The sequence below is a fragment of the Cinclus cinclus genome, chromosome 3 (genome assembly GCF_963662255.1).
Source record: "Cinclus cinclus chromosome 3, bCinCin1.1, whole genome shotgun sequence".
In the NCBI taxonomy this organism is placed as follows: Eukaryota; Metazoa; Chordata; class Aves; order Passeriformes; family Cinclidae; genus Cinclus; species Cinclus cinclus.
Genome location: NC_085048.1, coordinates 45,122,643 through 45,140,475, shown reverse-complemented (window position 1 = coordinate 45,140,475; position 17,833 = coordinate 45,122,643). Strand labels below are relative to the sequence as shown.

General features: G+C 44.8%; 1 protein-coding gene across 1 annotated transcript; it reads left to right on the top strand.

The window, feature by feature from the left end:
- Nucleotides 1–9,736: 9,736 nt before the first annotated feature.
- On the top strand, nt 9,737–15,748 carry DDO (D-aspartate oxidase). The gene is made up of 5 exons (XM_062488734.1): nt 9,737–9,749; nt 11,179–11,386; nt 11,584–11,692; nt 12,504–12,680; nt 15,181–15,748. The coding sequence occupies exons 2-5, from the start codon at nt 11,215–11,217 to the stop codon at nt 15,746–15,748; spliced, it is 1,026 nt and encodes a 341-aa protein (XP_062344718.1). The 5' UTR covers nt 9,737–9,749; nt 11,179–11,214.
- The last annotated feature ends 2,085 nt before the right edge of the window (nt 15,749–17,833 follow it).

The following is a 17,833-nucleotide window of genomic DNA, read 5'->3' as shown; positions in this document are numbered from 1 at the left end:
ATGGAAAATGTATTTTTTAGGGGTTTAGAAAAAAAAAAGTTCACTGGATCTACTGCTGTTTTAGTTTAGGTAAAACTAAACTGCCTGATCCTATTTAAAGTCATATTCATTCCAGACCATTATTTCAGTGCTCCCTTTCTCACTTAGCTCAGATCTAGCATCAGATTTTTCATACCTTCTAAGAGCTAGACCAACAACATTGCCAAATGCATCCAGCAAGGTCTTCTTAGTCCTCAGCAGAAAAGAATAAATGGCATATAGCTCTTATGCAGGCTCTCTGCACAGAAGTGGATGTAGTTACTAATTTTTTGTAGAAAAGGTTTCCACTCACCATTTTTCTCATAGATCAGCTGTCTGTAACTCATTTTTCCTTATTATATCACACAAAACCAGTTAGAAAAATATTATTTAAAAGACGGTTGCTGGAGGACACTGATCAATAGAAGAGTTAATAGTAGTAGTTTTAGTCAAAGTGTCAAAACATCCCACTGCTGCTACACCTCATGTGTGCATCAACATTTATTGTTGGTGCAGTGGTTCTGCCTTATGACTCTGGACCATAGAAGACTGATAGTTAGGAATGCATCATTCTGGCTGCTTCTTTTATGGCTTTCTCCCCATCTCCCCTTTTTCAGTCTATCTCTAGACCAGGGGGTTTCTTCCTTGTCTGAGGATCTGCATCTCTTTTGCTTGATCACCCTTGTTTTGATGGGAGCAGCACATGAAGCTCTGCATGTTGAGGTTCAGCAGCCCTCTCTTGCCTGGGTTGTGTGAATTCAGTCCTCCCAGGTTTGAAATCAGTGTTTTCCCCTCTTAGGTCCCTATTCTCATGGCATGGTCTCATCCAAACAAGTCTTCCTTGATCTTTGCCATGTACCCATCCAAAAAGACATCAATATTACTGTAGATATTCTATATGCTTTAGAAATTAATGGCCACATTTTCCAATTCTATCTGCAGTTTTATTAGTTTCAATGACTTCTGAAACCAGAATAATGATTTATATCCCCTTATAAAAGATTTTATTCTTCACTGCACAGTCCTAGAATTTGGTCCTGGTCTTAGGAGAAAATAATATCCTAAGTAAGAATTAACATGCTTTGAAGCAAGCAAAAACCAGTAAATTTAAGTTTAGGGAATTTCTCTGAGATAATTACATAGAAAACAGAAAGGAGTCTTTATGGTCCTTATAATTCTGTGGGTGTTCTAGTGTTTGCAGAGAAAACCTCCAATAAGACCTGCATAGAATACTGTGGCTTCTGTCCAGATATATGAGTTCAGCAAAAGCACTTATCCTTCCCCCTGTGAGTAATCCCATCATTATTCTGAGAATGACTTGAATACATACTTTGATGACAGAAGATTGGATTACTCACATGCTGTGGTTTTCTATTTTGCTGAAGAGCAGACCCAGTATTCTTCCACTGCTTTCAGGTCCCCCTTCCACTTCCCAGAGCAGAGCAGCACTCTTTATCTGCAAGATCTACTGCCAAACTCTCTCTGCTTGCCCTGCCTTAAATAAGGGTTTAATCATGCTAAAAACCCAGCATCATGCAATACACCTAACAAGGAATTAAACTGGTACTGTCTTGCCTTACAACCACCCTCCCCACACACAGAGATCCAAATTCTTTCCTTATTTTGGGGTTCTTTCACACTGATACTCCTCATTTAACAGTACATCTATCTTTAAACTCGCCAATCATAACTTTTAGGAACAGTACAGTCTATTTCTAACAAGCTACTAAAGGATATTTATAATTCATTTTTCTACTTCCTTACCTGCTGAGTAACTGATTTGGGTCTTACCCTGACAAGAATAGCCAATGCATATTCTGTGTTCCCTTTGGCTTGAGGGATTCAGGACCTGGTCATCTGTAGTCAGTACACATAAGGTAAAGAAAAGAACAGAAAAAGTTAAACACACAATGATACTGATACTGTTTACAACTAAAATTTATTATGATTCTAGACCACAATGTAGCTTGATGGCGTAACCCCAAAAGCCAGTTCCTCCTGTCACTGAAGTCAGTTGGTATTTGGTGTTTGATTCAAGCGACTCCTGAATTTCCCTGAACTAATGATGACACCTTTTTTCCCTTGGAAATAAAATGTTTATTGATTTACAGATATACCTTTTGTGATTTTATGCATCAATAGTTTAGGTATTGCCTTGGGGTATCCTATTCTGTAACCTGGGGAAGGATATTAGTTTTAAAAACAAAAGGAAATAGCATGTATCTGTATGCCTCTAGCATTCCTATTTGCTTGTTTATTTCCATATGGGCAAAAATATGTTTCACACTAGTCATGCATGATAAATGTAGCAAAATCGGGGTGAGTTGCTTTCTTTCTCTTAAATATTTATAGATTTTTTAAAAATCCTCTTGCAAGAGAGCACTGAGTTTGGAGAACAAATACTTCTGTTCCTATGGGGCATATTTTCATTTCAATGCTCATCAAAACAATCAATTTTCATAGTTTCTTACTTTGTAAGTCCTTTTATGTTTGTATTTGTCGTCCTTAGTGCAAACTGTTTGTGCTCATCAATGTCTCTGGAGTTACATAATGGTTTTATGAGATAATGAACTAGAATCCTTATCTGTCTTAATTGGTGGTCACTATTACATGATGGCAAATGTTTTTGCCTGAAATTTGATATTCAGTTTTATTAGACAGTCTTTCAATTTGTTAAGGACATACCTTTTTGGGTTAAATATAAGAATAAGAGCAGCTATTATTAGTTTAATGGTAACTAATGAAAAATAATAAGTACAACATGTGTGTGATATTTCAAAATCGTATTTTTAAGCTATACAAAAAGATGTATTTTCTACTTTAACAGCTTCATTCAATTTTTCTGTGCAAAACTCCACAACTGAAACAACTATGTAGAAGGAAAAAGCTATGCAAATCATGTGCAGTTATCATATGCTTTGGGTGGTACCCTGAATGTCTGAACAAAGGGTGAAGCCTTGAAGGCTGAGGGCTTCTGTGTAGTGGTTCTGTGGAAAGACAAAATGGCCTGACACCCCAGCTCTGGGATGGAGTGAAGGACTTACTGGCATTCTCCTGTGTCTCTCACAGGTTTTTTTTACCAACCACTTAGGTGCAGTCACTAAGGAAGCCTCTGTGGCAGTGGGCTCAGCAGTATGCAAGGCCTCTGTGTGCCTTTTGGAAAGGCTTAGGAAAAGGTGAGCTCACTTGTGTCATGAACTCTTGGCCCAGAAAGGCATTTGTTGCTGCAAAAAGAGGCTCTGGATTCATCCTCTGCCCTTTACAAACATCTGAAACCTGTTTGTCTGAATCCTAGAACACATTCCTAGGGGAGAAATTACACACAAGGACTAAAAAGTAAATAGAGCGTTGACAAAAACTGAGTTATCAGTTATCAGTATCAGGGAAAATTCTAGTCAATACTGACAATTAGTTACCTTTCACAGGAAAGAAGCCTGAAGCACTTCTATTTTCTGGTAGCCAAATAATTTTGTACAAGGTTCTGTACTACATGGAGCGTGTCTTTCGATAACGTGGGGGAAGTATGTACTCATAGGAAAGAGTTTGTTTTCCCAGAATTTGTGGATTTAATACAATATATTTTAATGTTTTTTTAAAAAAATGTATATTTATTATCTGCAATTATGTGCAAGAATAAAGTCAGACACACATTTTTTTAATCTTTACACCTTTACCCAGTTTAATGGACTTCTATCACCAACTCTTCATTTGGTTCACACTCCCTTAAAGAGGCCTGGCTAGTGTTTTGGCATTTCATGGAGATCCTACAGTTTAGGATGGCAAATATCATGTGTGTGTCTTTTCCCTGTTTGTCTTTGCAGGTGTAAACCAAGATTTGGGTAACGTGTTAGGTGGTGACTATGACAAAATATGCATTAAAAATGTGATGTTTTGCATTTCAGTTGCAGGAAAAATATATTTTCTTGCCTTTGTTTGTATAAGATGGCTGGAGCAGTAGTCCCTCAGACATGTTCAGTAGTGACAAAAACAGTTGCAGATACTGAGGAATGGGTATGAGTTGCTAGAACAGAGAGGAGGTGACCACAGGAATGACAGAACAATGTACTTGTAAGCACATGGTGTTCAGCACATGTGAAGACTAACTACAGCTTTTCACACGGGAACTGGAGTGGGCTGACAGTGCAAGGAAAATAAGAATTGCAGAAATTCATAGCTCTATTGTTATGTGTCCCTTCAGAGCTTCTCAGGAACCTATTCTTCATTTCCCTTAAATCTCTAATTAGTGCAAATGACTCAACTTTCCACGCATATTTTATTAATCTTATGTTTTCTGACCAAGTTACACTCATAGTTTTGCTTCACCATTTGTGTTTTGAAGGCTTAATGTGTCCTTGCCATGTGATTTACATTCCTCTCTGAAAGCAACTGGAATGAATGGTCCAAATAGTTGTTGCTAAAGCTGAGAAATTTCAATCAAGCCTGACAGACTGATTTCAAGAGCACTGAGCTTAATCAAGCTGAGAAAAAAATCAAGCCGAAGAAGTATATACTTCAAGTGGGGAAATATCCTTTTTAGTATGACTGGTATATAAACAGTGATTGCAGATTCCAGTTTCTGGACAAAACAACTCTTTCAAAAAATTACTAACCTAGATTTATGAATAATTAGAAGTAATGGGGACTATCTCATTTAGTGACAAGCCCACTCTTCTATCTCTGCATTCCAGGCTAGCATACAAGCTGTGGATACTGCTTGGGTATTTGTTGCAGATAAGTAGAATCCAGCTATGGAATGCTCATAGGCATTTAATTATTAACACTGCCTCATAATCTTCCACGTGGAGATGAACAGACTTGCATAGGAATAAGAACAAAGCAGCATCAAGGGGTGATTCTTGTAAAGATTGTATCCACAGTCTCACTGCCAGTGATGGGATTCAAAAGTGGTTTTGACTGAGGTAATCAGGAACATGGCAAAACAACTAGGGATAAATGGGCTGTGTCTCAGTAAATATTTTCACAAAGCTTTTCAACAGGAATGTCATCACTGCTGGTTTCTACCTTGTAGAGAGAGAATTCCACCAGAAGTAAGCAAATAACATGGGACAACAGTAAAATGAGGCACAGCTGAAACTCCTTGCTGAAGTTCAGAGAGGTCATTTCTGCCCGTTGTTATGGCTCTGTTCAGGATAGCACACAAAGCAAAGGGAATGTTAAGGTGAAAGGAAACACTTCTTAAGCACTGCTCGAGCTGGGTTGGTGGCATGCTGGGATTCCACTGCCAGTCATGGTTCAGGAAGAGCTCCAAGTACAATCAGGACTGTGTTTGTTCTGTGCCAGAAGGCTGGCAGTCTCTTCCCAAATGCACAAATCATGACTTGCACTTTATCAAATAAGATGTGTTTGTTCACCTTTGCAAAACACGTTAGCCCATAGAAGATTCTTTTCAATGACATTATTATTAGATTTAGTATCCCAAACCAGCTTGAATTTCCTGCATCTTTTTCTCAGGAAAAAGCATACTGGGAATTCCTTGAAACATTCAGACTTGCACAAACATCTGTCCCAGAACATTTTGATCCAAATCATTCAAATTTGGCAAAGTTCTAAGCAATAAGCAGTAGAATCTTAGGAGGAGAAGTAGCAGGCAGTTTTTATCTTGGCTGGAACTGCAACCTGTTTATATTTGTATATTTCCATATGCGAAAGAATCCTCTCCAAACCTATATTCCGCAATGACTTAGAATAGTGTTCATTTTACAATACAGCAAACCCATCAAAAAATTTAATTTTGAAACAAGCAAACAAACCTCTGCTTCTCTGCTGCCTTCCCTGTCTTAATCCCCTATTTTCAGAACACACAGAAAAATCAAGCCATGCTGTAATTTGGGAGAATTATGCCTAGTTCCCATAACTGTTGGAGAGAAAACCCTTTAAAAAATACGTATCTTAAAGATCAGTGATGTGTAATGTTCATTAGTTTTAGGTTTTAGCTTTAAGAGCACAGCTAGGTGGGGAGACAAGAAGAATGCAACGTGCGTGGTGCACGCTGTTGCTGTACATAGAGATACCCTTTGGGTGGCCGCTGCTCCGAATTCAAATGCCTACAGAGAAAAGGCACCTGCCTGGAAGATCCGCCGCAAATGCTGTCCGACAGGACTGCAGGGGAGGGCTCGGCAAACACTGTCCTGCTGAGAGTGTTCAGGGACTAATGCTCGGGCTGTCAAACTTTAGCCGAAACGTCCTGCCCACGGCTAATGCCCCGCAGGCAGTAAACCGGGGTGTGTGGCATGCAATTTCACCCTAGAGCTCCTGCAGAGAGGGTTGTTTTTGACAAAGTCGTGTTTTTCTGCTGAAAACAGCCCTGCCTGGCGGCGCTCATTAGGGATTTGCGGTCTGGCAGGAACCCGCTCGTTCCTCAGCGACCTGCGATGGCTGGAGTTCCCCTGCTGGCCGCTCGCATTGCTCAAGGGCTGTGGCAATCCTCAGGCAGCTCCAGAAACACGCAGAACACGACTGCCTGTGAGGGAGGGAAAAGTACAATGTCTTCCCTGCAGCACAGCGGGTCCCGTTGGGCCTCCCCGGGAGGGAATATCAGGGGGAAAAGTTCTGGCAGACAGCGGAGGGCCCGGCCCCGGCAGAGGCCGCCGGGCGCTCCGGGAGCGCTGCCAGCGCCGGAGGCGGCCCGGGCCTGGGCCTGGGCACAAACAGCTCCTTCATCCAGCGGGGCGCGGAGCCGGGCCCTGGGAGCGCCCCGGGACAGGGGGCGGCGGTCCCCGCGCTGCCCCGGTACGGCCCTCCGGCCGCTTCCCGGGACACCGGCTCTTCCAGGCGGGACCGGGGGCCTCCTCCTCACCAGGTATCGCCTGCTCTCCCCGCTTGGGTTGTTTACAGGCCGTACTTCTAGGTGAAGAAGTAAATGTTGGATGCCGGAGCCCTTTTGCTGCCGAGTGCAGGGGAAGAGCCCGCAGTGGCTGCGCGGGGAATTCCCACGGGCAGATTCCCCTCTCCCGGAGCCGGGACAGGGAGGGCTCAGCCCACACACCGGGGCGGGAGGGGGTGAACCGCAGGGTTTGGCTGGGGGGAAGTCCCGGGATCGCAGCTGCTCCTTTTCCCTCCTCGTCCCCGCCCGGCTCTGCGGGGAGCGAGGATCGCAGAGGGGATTGCTGTCCTCTCCCGTCTGGGAGGAAAGCAAGAGCGTCGCTCGGCGTGTAGGTGGCTGATGGAGGGGTATACCTATCATTCCTTGGAATGTGTGTGCCACGCTTGTACACAATCCACCTGAAGGAGGAGCTGAGGCCTCCCGGTAGCCCCGGGGTCCCCCGTGACCGTGGCTCTGTGGTCGCCTGTGAATCCTGCTTTTTGGCAGCGGTCCTGTGTGTGCAGGAAGGCTGGGGGGATCCCGAGGAGCCCCTCGAGTCCCTTGTTCCGCTAACAGAGATCATCCTCGCCTTTCTCCTGCAGCACTTCATAAACTTAGATCTCACAGGGCAGCCCAAAGAGCAGAAAGGGGACCTGGCCAGAGTCAAAAGACCAAAATCGGGAGCTCCTCTGCAGCAATCACCCAAGAATGGATCAGTCTTTGCCCAGAAAAACCCCTCTGGGCCCATGTGAAGGGAAGTAACACCAAGGTGCTTGTACACTGGGGAAGTGATAAAACAAAAGTGATGAAGGGGAAAAAGTGTTCCATGGCATAGACAGGGTACAGCTGCCCTGGTAGATGAGGAGCCCCTCCAGCAGCTCAGAGAGGCTTGAGCCTTTGCTCCCCAGTACCAAAGGCTTCACATGATTCAAAAAGTGTTTCAGCACTTACTTAGGATGAGAGTCAGTTAGGGAAAAAAAAAAAAAAAAAAAAAAAAAGGAAAAAAGAAGAGAAGGTTTTCAAATGTAACAGGTTTTGGTTTTCTTTAGTTACTTCCTGTTCTGACTTTTCTGGTCAACAGTTCAGCTGGGCTTTTTCCACTGTTTATTTGGGTGTGTAAATATGCTTATTTTGGTAGGCCAGCCGGGTTGCGACACAAGCTAAGAGCGCCCAGCCTGCTGTGACCGAGGGCTGCAACTGCAGCTGGCAGTGGATGTACACGTTCCTCTGTGTGTGTGTGTGTATATGTGTGTGCGTGTGTGTGCGTGCTGGGGAGCTGTGTATTTATCCATATTGGTCATGTTACCCACTGCCAGAATGATGTTAGAGATGAAAGTCAGTGGCACTTTAGTGGTGGCATAAAGCTATTTGAGGCAAGAAAGAATAAAGACCTCCTTGTGTCACACAAGGCTGACATTGTCTCCTCAGCTGCGGACATTGAGAGGTGAAGTCACGTCACAGAATATCTCAGCATTTTTAAAACTAATTCATTCTGGCCTGGGAGAAGCGGGAGGGTGGCAGGGACATGAAACCCACATCAGGCAACTGGTGTCACTGTTGGGGAATTACAGCTCTAGGTGACTCTCTCTGGCTTCTGTCCTGGTCTTCGTACACTGTGAAGGGACAGAGAGCTAAACAGTACCTGACACCATTTGCCTCCCTCCCCAACAGCTACTGCAACTGATCTGCCTTTTAGATGCTGATTTGTGCAAAATGCTCAGGCCTGTCTGAGGGGATGAGAAGTGTCACCCCTGCTGGCACTAAGCTGGGCTGCCACATCAGCTAAAAATAGTTTCTCCTCCTCTGCCCCCACCCAGCAAGATGCAGGCTGTGCTGCCAGTGCAGAGCCATAGGTGGCCCTTGCACTCAAAGTGGGGTCAGTAGCTCTGCAGAGCCCGAGCTGCGTTCACTCATACAAGCTATGTGTAGCCTCTGCTTTGCACCTAGTTAGTTTTTGGCATGAAGGCTTGTTGTACTCCTGGACTGCAGCAGTAGGTGCAGGAAAAATGTTGCATTGAACAGGTGCCTGTCGTGGCCTTCTGAGCTGCTCCCGCAGGTTCCAGCACTGTCAGCAGCCCCTTCCTGCCCTCGCTGGATTTTGCAGCATAAGGATCAGATGATACCATACTGGCTCATCTGCAAAAATCCCATCTGAACTGGGTAGACTTGTGAAACCTGAATCTCCACCAAGCCACAGCTCCCCTTTCTTCCCCAGAGACAGGGAGATCAGTCAGGAAATTCAGTCTCCACCATGGTCCAAGGGCTTCAGCGAAGGAGAGTTGTGAGGAACAACCAAAAGCACATCTCGGGCAGGTGGATAATGTACCCTTTGCATATGTTCCAGGGCAGCTGAAAAATAGGGCTGTGCTTGTCCATGGACTGCTGGGAGGCTCCCTGGGCACTCAGAAAGTCACACACTGTTTCAACATCTGCCAGTTCTAAGTGAGAAGGTTTGTTCATAAAGATGTGTTTAGATACCTTTCTCAGAACCAGTTTTCCTAAGTAATTACAGAATTATTACCCAGCCCAACCCCCTCCCCCTTCCCCCCCCCTCCCCATTTTTTGTTTCCAGTATTCTTCCTTACTTTCCCTTTCCCCTTCCCCCAGCATTTTTCCAGAGTAGGTTTCCAGGTGTCAGCCATGCAGGCCAGCAGTTCTGGTCCAGGGTCCATTTCTCACCCTGTACTGTGTCCTCTTTCTCTGCTGTGCAGGCACTTCTGTAGTCAGCTTGTGAAAAAAGATGTGATAATTAACAGAAAGAAACTTAAGCATTGCCCTGAGAAGAAGACAAGTTGCAACAACCCTTGGCTGTGATGCAGAAGGAATGCAATGACAGGCAACAGTGCCTGCTGCTCTTTCCCATCTTACATAGCAGAGACATCAAATTTTAAATATTAAAACCTCAGGGGTAAGTGAGAAGCTGTGTGAACAGTTATGAGCAAGGATCTCATAAATAAACCTGACCTATCATAATTTCACATGGTCTGTCTTTCCTAAATTTACATCAAATATGCCAAATGGTAAATCAACCTGTCATTGTAAGTGCAGGAACTGCACCTGTAATACTGTAATACTGTACACAGTACTGGTTTCCAGTAAAAGTTCTCAAAAAGCCATTAGCGAGGCTGGATTTCTACATTCACTGATAAGCAAGCCCCATAGGAGAAACCAGAACCATCAGAGCACAAAACTGAAGGTCTGTCTCTCTCAGCACCAAAAGGATATTGTAAATATTGTAGCTATTCCAGGAAGAAATACAGTCATAGGCAGAAGGGATCTTCCCTCTACATCCCTGGTCAGATTTTGGCAGTAACCTATTGAAAGGGTGCCTGACCCAGCAGGAGCACCACTACTCACCTGGTTCAAAGCTGCTAAAGGATTTATCACCTCTGAGGCTGCCCAGTCTCTCTCTTCTGGGTCCATTTAATCTTGGCTTTGGGGAGTTTGCAGGGTGCACAGAGCTGCATGGTTCAGTTCTACTTGGTGCCCTCACCAGTGTGAGACCTGAGCTGGCCATGCCAGGAACACAGGCTGGCACCTTACTGGGATGGGCAACCAGGTGACTGTCAACCAAGAGCTATCTGCCACTCCCTAGGACAGGTGCCAGCTCCAAAACTTGTACAGGAGAGGGGAAAATAGAGACACTGCACCTCCTGGAGTAGCAATCAGCAGAGAAGGAGTCGAGTGGAGCTGCTCCAGGACATAAAGCAACTTATAAAGTAAGGCAGAGAGGCAAAAATACAGGCCCTTGGAGAAGCAAGACTGGCTGGCACCTGGGGAATGCCATGTGCTGCTGAGTGTGGCAGCCTTGGATACCCACGAATCTGTCCAAGGTGGTGGGTCATGCAGGCAGGTACAAGGACCAAGAATGGATTGGAGACCTCCAGTGTGATTTGCTTCTGCTGCCCAGGCAGTAACAGCCCTCACTGATGGAGATCCCAATGTTCAAGTCATCTTTTTGCTTAAAAAGCTTAAAAAAAGCCAGTTTCTCTAGAGCTCCGTGCCTTTTGCACCTAACACGATAGAAGACTTCATGGGTGCCTCACTCCCGCAGGTTTTATCAAGGAAACCTTTCAGAAACCAGCCCAAACACTAGTGGTGCACGTCCAGATCACTCTCTTGTGCTGAGGATGAGGTAGTGGCTGCTAAAAGACTTTTCAAAAGTTTTTTGTCATATCAAAGGCTAGGTGTTTTTAAACCACAGTCCTGATTGTGTGCAGCATTAAACCTTCAATTAGTTTTTGGGGAGGGATTATGTTACATCTTATGTGGGTATTTAATAGCCTGATACTTGCCCTGGGTGATAGTGACCTGTGATATGTTGTTTCCAAATGCAGGTAGGAACCTCTCTCCTCTGGCTCTGCATCCTGGAGATGGCCTCACCCAAGGTTGCAGTGGTGGGCGCAGGAGTCATCGGCCTGTCCACAGCACTGTGCATCACAGAGACTTGTCCCAGCTGCTCTGTGACGGTCCTTTCAGACCAGTTCAGCCCCAACACCACGAGTGATGTGGCAGCTGGGATGCTCATCCCTCACACCTACCCAGGTTTGTTTAAGTCAGGGCAGCACTGCCCATGGCACCTCATGCAGCTGTGTCCAGGTGTGCAGCATTTCATTGAGGCTCAGGAAGAAAATTGCCCTGACCTGTGTTCCCTGTCTCTCCCAAATCCTTGACACTCATTTGTATGCTTCTTTTCTTTGCATTATTCCTCTCTGCACATTTGGTTTTTTGTTCACATGCAGACACACCGATCCAAAGGCAGAAGCAGTGGTTCAAAGAGACCTTCACTTACCTTTTTGCCATCAGCAACTCGGCCGAGGCATCAGAAGCTGGCATTCACCTGGTCTCTGGGTAATAACAGCCCCCAGGGCAGCCCTTGGTACATTTGCGCTGTGTTCTGGAGCAGGCAGACAGGGTTTTTTTGCTGGAATTCAGGAGTATTTCCTTCAAGGAATAGCTTTTACGTCTGTATTCCCAAGAAACTGCATTGTAGCTGCTCACATACGATGTATTATTAGGCAAAATTCAGGAACAGGTGTGCACAGAAAACCCTCTCAAGTCTGACGAGCACCAAATACCTTTTAATAACTGATGTTTTCCACACTGTCACCCACTAGTGGTTTGCAGCAGGGATCATCTCCATAGGGACTGCAGGATCCTCCAGCTTCAGCCACTAGGTACAGAGATTCAACTGGGTGAGGGGGGGGTTAGTGTTGGGGTGGTTTGTGCTGCCTATTATGTACTCAGAAATTTGCCTCCTTGGAGTGTTGACACTGAGCACTCTGTAGCTTTATGGATATGGAAGGAATGGTGAACAGGTGTGCAAGTGGCCCCACTAGGTCCAGCCAGGTGTCTGCAGTTGTGCTGGGGACACTGTGTGAGGATACTCTGTACATACACTATCACTGGAAGAGCTCTCTGCAGATTCTTTACCCTGGTGTGCCACTCTTAAGCTCAGCTGTGCTCACCCTCTGCTTGTTTACCCAGGCAGGTATTGCAGGAGCAGGAAGCAATGTTTCCCTATTGCTGTTAACCTTGCAGAGCTGCACTGATGCAGAGAAAGAGGTTCCTGAGCTCCTGGGTTTGTGCTAAGATTGCCATGACACATAACATGGCAGAGCAATAGCAGTAAAGTTTTCCAGGTTTTTCTCTGTCTTTTTAGTTGGCAGGTCTTCAAAAGCCCTCCCAAGGAAGAGTTACCTTTCTGGTCAGATATTGTGCTGGGATTTCGACCAGTGTCCGAAGCAGAACTCCAGAAGTTCCCGCAGTACCGGTTTGGTCAGGCCTTTACGACCTTGAAATGTGACTGCCCACCCTACCTGCTGTGGCTGGAGAAAAGGTAGGTTTTGCTTCAGGCTGGGCATGCAGAGGGAAACCCTGGCAGAGGGACTGGTGACAAAGCAGGGTCTCCTTGAGAACCTTAAATTTGAACGAAACCAGAAAAAGGCTGTTTCTCATTGTGTAAAATTCAACAAGGGTCTTGTTTGGGGAGAAGCACAGGAAATAAATTCCCAATTTTTCTAAAATGTGAAAGGCCCTATTTATGCAATGTCCACTTTCTCCCAGTGTGTCTGTACAGTGGGGCTTGGAGTGTGAGTGACCCTGGGCAACATAGGGCCAACACAGCCAGATGGGCCATGCTGAGCCAGCCAGACCTTGAAGGTACATCAGGAACCTGACATGTCCTAAGAAAACATTTGGTGGCTCCAAATTTGCCAAACTTCCCAAAAAAAATCCCTTTGTTTTTGAAGACACTTCCAGCCCCTGAGAGAATAAGCATGTCTAGGAAGGTCTCTTATTGTGAAGACTTTGCACTTATGAAGTAGCTGAACCAATTAATCTCAATTTTTTTCAGCAGTTGAAGTAATTTCTTAATCCATTTAGGTGAAAAAAACCCCAAAATGTTAAACAGTGTCATCTTGTAACAAATTTTTTGAAAATGTTTGCCTGTGTAAGATGGGTGATGTACTCACTCTGAGGAGTCATGGCTTCAGAGTTCATGCTTGGATTGACATCTAAGTTAGAAAATCTGCCAATTTCTAAATTTTTAAATTTCCCCCCAATACCTCAATTTTAGAGAACTGTAGGAGAGACAGGATCCAGATCTAAAAGGGCATTGACACCCTGGGGCATACTGGGAAAAGTATTTAATCCAAATAAGTACCTCTAAAGTGAGCAATGGCTGTATCTGCTTGAGAGAAAGAGACAGGCTGCAAGCTGATTTGGGGTTAAGTAAAGAGATGTGTACTGACACCAAGGTACAAATTGCCAGTTCAGCTTTCATCACACCACAAAATGTGAAAAAGCATTTCTTGTTGTAGCAGCCAGGCAGGCTGGAAGTTCTCCTGTGGCACCAGTGCCATGTGAGGTCTGTGCCATCTACTTGGTACACATGATCTGTCATGTTTCATTGCCTTACTGAAGCAAATTTCTGCTGTCCTGCAGCTAAACTGTACAACCCGTTTAGTATCTGCCATGTGATTTCTGCTCCCTCCTCATTCCTGCTGTAGTCTTTTTATTTCTCCAACGATGTTGTCTAAAGAGATGATCAAGCTCTTTTTTTTTTTTCCTCTTCTCCGTGGTGGTGAGAAGTGAGAGAATATTAAACATGTAACTAATTCTCAACCCCCTAGTGACTGGAGCAGCATTTATAGACCATTCTCTTGGCAATCCACAAGGAAAATTGTTGTTGTGCCCACCTGGTTTGGCCAAAAATATACTTCAGGAATTTTTTCCTTCTTATTTGCCCAAATTCAGGAGTTTTCAGCAGGTCTTTTTCATTGGTATATTTTTTATGGCATGGTGACAGTCCCAGTTACAGCTCTTAGGAGCTCTCCCTGCAAGGTGCCCAGCCATAGCTTCTGCATGACATCCTCCCTATTCTTCCCAGACAACTTCAGTGTCCTGCTACATCAGGCCCCAGAGCATCAACTATACCCTGGATTTTTGGCTCACTCACTGCTTTGTGGGAAACCACTGCCTTTACAGTGGGGTTGATGACTTTCCAGCTGCTAGAATGTTGCAGAGGATGGGATTTTCCACTTAGTGCATCACAGACCTTGCTTATGCTAAAACCCCCAGCAAAAACCCCCAGCAACAGGATCGAGCTGACAGCATGAAGTGACTCCATCTCATACCAGTGATTTTCCACTGGGAAGGGCTTCAAAGTTCTGGCAAGTTCAGGGGAGGATTTGACTTGAAATTGAGCTCAAAAATTAATCTCAAGAAGAGGTGACTTTCATTGAAGAGCAGACATGCATGTATAGTGTTCTGAGCCATCCTGGGTGACTCCTGGGTGCTGCTCCAGAAAGTTATGGTCACCCTGGGGGTCCCAAGCCACATCTGCTCAGACATAGTGCAGATCTTAGGGCTTGGCACGTGGCACTAGATGGCTACATAGCTCAGGAGGTGAGTTGGGAATGAATGTGACAGCATATAACAGACACTAAAAGGGGTGTAGTATGATAGCTCTGCCACTACCATGAGCAAGTTGGTAAATAAATCTTTTGTTTCTCAGCTTGCTTGGGCTGTTAAAGCTTGGTACTTTTACAGAAATCTATCAAGACCACGAGGACCTAACTGTTTGCCTAGGGTCTGATGCCAGACCCTTCTCTAAAACTTGCTGTACCTTTTCCAGCCTGACCAGACTAAATACCTGTGATCAAATCAGACAAATCACAAACAGAGCATTTTCTTTGCTTTTTGTCCCATCTATTGTTTGTTTTTCATCAGTAGGTAAAGGCAAAGGCAATCTATCTAATTTACTTAATGTTCATAATAATTGTTACATAAGGGTTTAGGGGTTTATTTTCTGCCTCAGTTCTGGAGTTTTTTTACAGGTTGAAAGCAACTGGGACCCAGATGTACACCAGGAAAGTGTCAGACTTGTGGGAGCTGCGCAGTGAATATGACATCGTTGTCAACTGTGCAGGCATGGGAGCCCAGGAGCTGGTGGGAGACGAGCAGCTCTTCCCTGTCAGGGGACAAGTACTCAAGGTTCACGCTCCTTGGGTGAAACTATTCATCCGGGATGGAGATGGCTTAACTTATATCTACCCAGGAGTACACAAGGTGACCCTGGGAGGAACCAGGGAAAAGGGAAGCTGGACTCTCTCCCCTGATGCTGGCACTACTAAAGATATCTTTGATAGATGCTGCTCCCTTGAGCCCTCACTGCAGGGAGCTCAGGATATCGAGGTGAAGGTGGGCCTGAGGCCATCCAGGCAGTGCGTGAGAGTGCAGAGAGAGGTTTTGAGCCAAGGAGGAGTTAAGCTTCCAGTGGTCCACAACTATGGGCATGGGGCAGGTGGCTTTTCAGTGCACAGGGGCACAGCCAACGAGGCTGCTCACCTGGTGGAAGAGTGCATTTCTGCTCTGCAAGGCTCCTCATCGAGGGCCAAGCTTTGAATACCAGAGGCTCCTTTTCCAATTACAGCTACTGCTGCATCTCCTAGTAGCAGCTTGGACTTTTAATCTGTTACTGTGTAGAAGTGAGCTATGTGAATAGCTTATTCCAGTGCAGATACTCAGTGGTATCTTCTACCACCCTGGAAAAGCATGATGTATTGATCCAAGTATGAGTCCAGCTGATCATCTCCTCCATCTGGCCTGGGCGTTTGTCCAAGCCTCATGTGAAGAAGACAAGATACATAAATACTCTTCATTTAACAGCAATCAGATTGCTGCAATATAATACAAATAACATCAATTCAGCATTTCTGCATCTGTCAGATGCAGTAGGCTCAGATTCAGTCAAAATAAGTTGTCTCCTCTTGTACCAAATCTAATCTATAACTGCCCTTGTTTCTGCCACCTTGCTAATGAATTTTATCATTGTCTATATGATTTAGAAGGAAAAGAAAGCCTCATGCTGTGCTGCATTACAGTGCTCCAGGTCAGCTCTTACAGAAAGCAGTGTTAGGTCACTGTCACACACAGTGACCAGGCAAGTGTGATTTTAAGAGCAGGTCTGTGATACCCATCACTGCATTTGCACATATTGCACCTCAGGGAAAAGCTTCTTGCCACACATGAGCTACAGTTTTGTGCATCTTTTCTCACACTAGTTTGCAAATCTGTTTTTTTCCTTCAAGGCCCTCAGATTTTGCTCTCAGACACCAATGATTTCCTCCCAGCCTCTCCCCTCCTCCCCCACACAGCAACATCGATATGGCATTTGTTCTACTGAAGAGGATTTTTCAGAGTGGGCTTGGGAGTGCAACATCCCTTGTCTGCTTCACAACAACACTGTCTGCTTTCCTTGCAACAGCTGATATGAATAATTTGGAGACTAACCAACAAGGATTCTAACACCAGCATCAGTTTCACAGAAGAGCCATTTAAGACTAGATAAATACTCTAAAGAAAAATTTGTCTGTAACTGGACATGAGCAAGCTCCAATGGTGTAAGAAATCTGAGTCACCAGAGCCCAGATCCTCTCACTCCATGGCAGAAGCTCTGTTGAGCTCTACACTCCCCTCAGCAGTTCAAGCCCTTTGATGTGTCTGAAGATAATCACTCCCCAAAACTGGATCTTACCATCAAATTACAGGTCTGACTCTTAGTGATTAAATGACTCATTAAATTTTAATGGCTCACTTGAGAGTGTCATCATCCATTTTTTTTCTAGTGTTTTTGTCCACAGAATTACAAAACTATTCAAAATCCTTCAATAATTTCAGTGATTAAAGTTAACTGATAAATAAAGTTCTGATGATGGAGCAAAGGTCATTTCTGTAGTGTTTCCTATCATAAGCAAGGGATTTTCTTTCATTTGGGATGGTCTGACAGGGCCAAGAAAGGCCACATTCAGCCATGGCTGCCAGCTCCTGCTGTTCTCAAGGGGGATGAGGACAGTTATCATTTGCAAAGGACAGCTGTCAGAAGAAACATCACCAAATTCAATTATGGGTCAATAAGCGCCTACGACCAGCCTAAGCCAGCCCTGTCTTCAGCAGCCTCATTCTCCTTTTCTCAGCTCTGAATGCTAATTTTGCACTCCCTGCTTTTTTGTCCATGTCCCCCCCCTCCCCCCCCCCCCCAATTTGTTCTTTCCAGTGGTATGAGAGGGCAGAGCTGCTGCTTTTGGCAGCACTATTGGCATAGGGCTTGTCAAACTGCAGCTTTGTCCTCAGCTAACACAGAACATAAAAATACATGGAAAAAGAATGTAAGAATTGTCTCTCTTTTTTCTTAATCTTTATCTTAAGCTTTAAAATGGCAAGCAGCATAACTTATCCTGGAGCAAGAAATGCTACTAATGCTAAAAGGGTGATCACAGCCCCATAAGAAAGCAAAGCTGTGCTTGTGCACTTCTTCTCTACAGGGCAATGAGGTTTCTTCTAATCTACTTCCAAAAATTGACTGGTTGATGCAGTGTCAGAATAGGTTTGGCTGCAAAGCTTATCCATCTGGTGTCCTAGCTCTGCTCATGGCCAGCAGGGGGAACAGCCACTTCTGGCCTAGGGTCCTCCTCATCTGAGGGGTAGTTT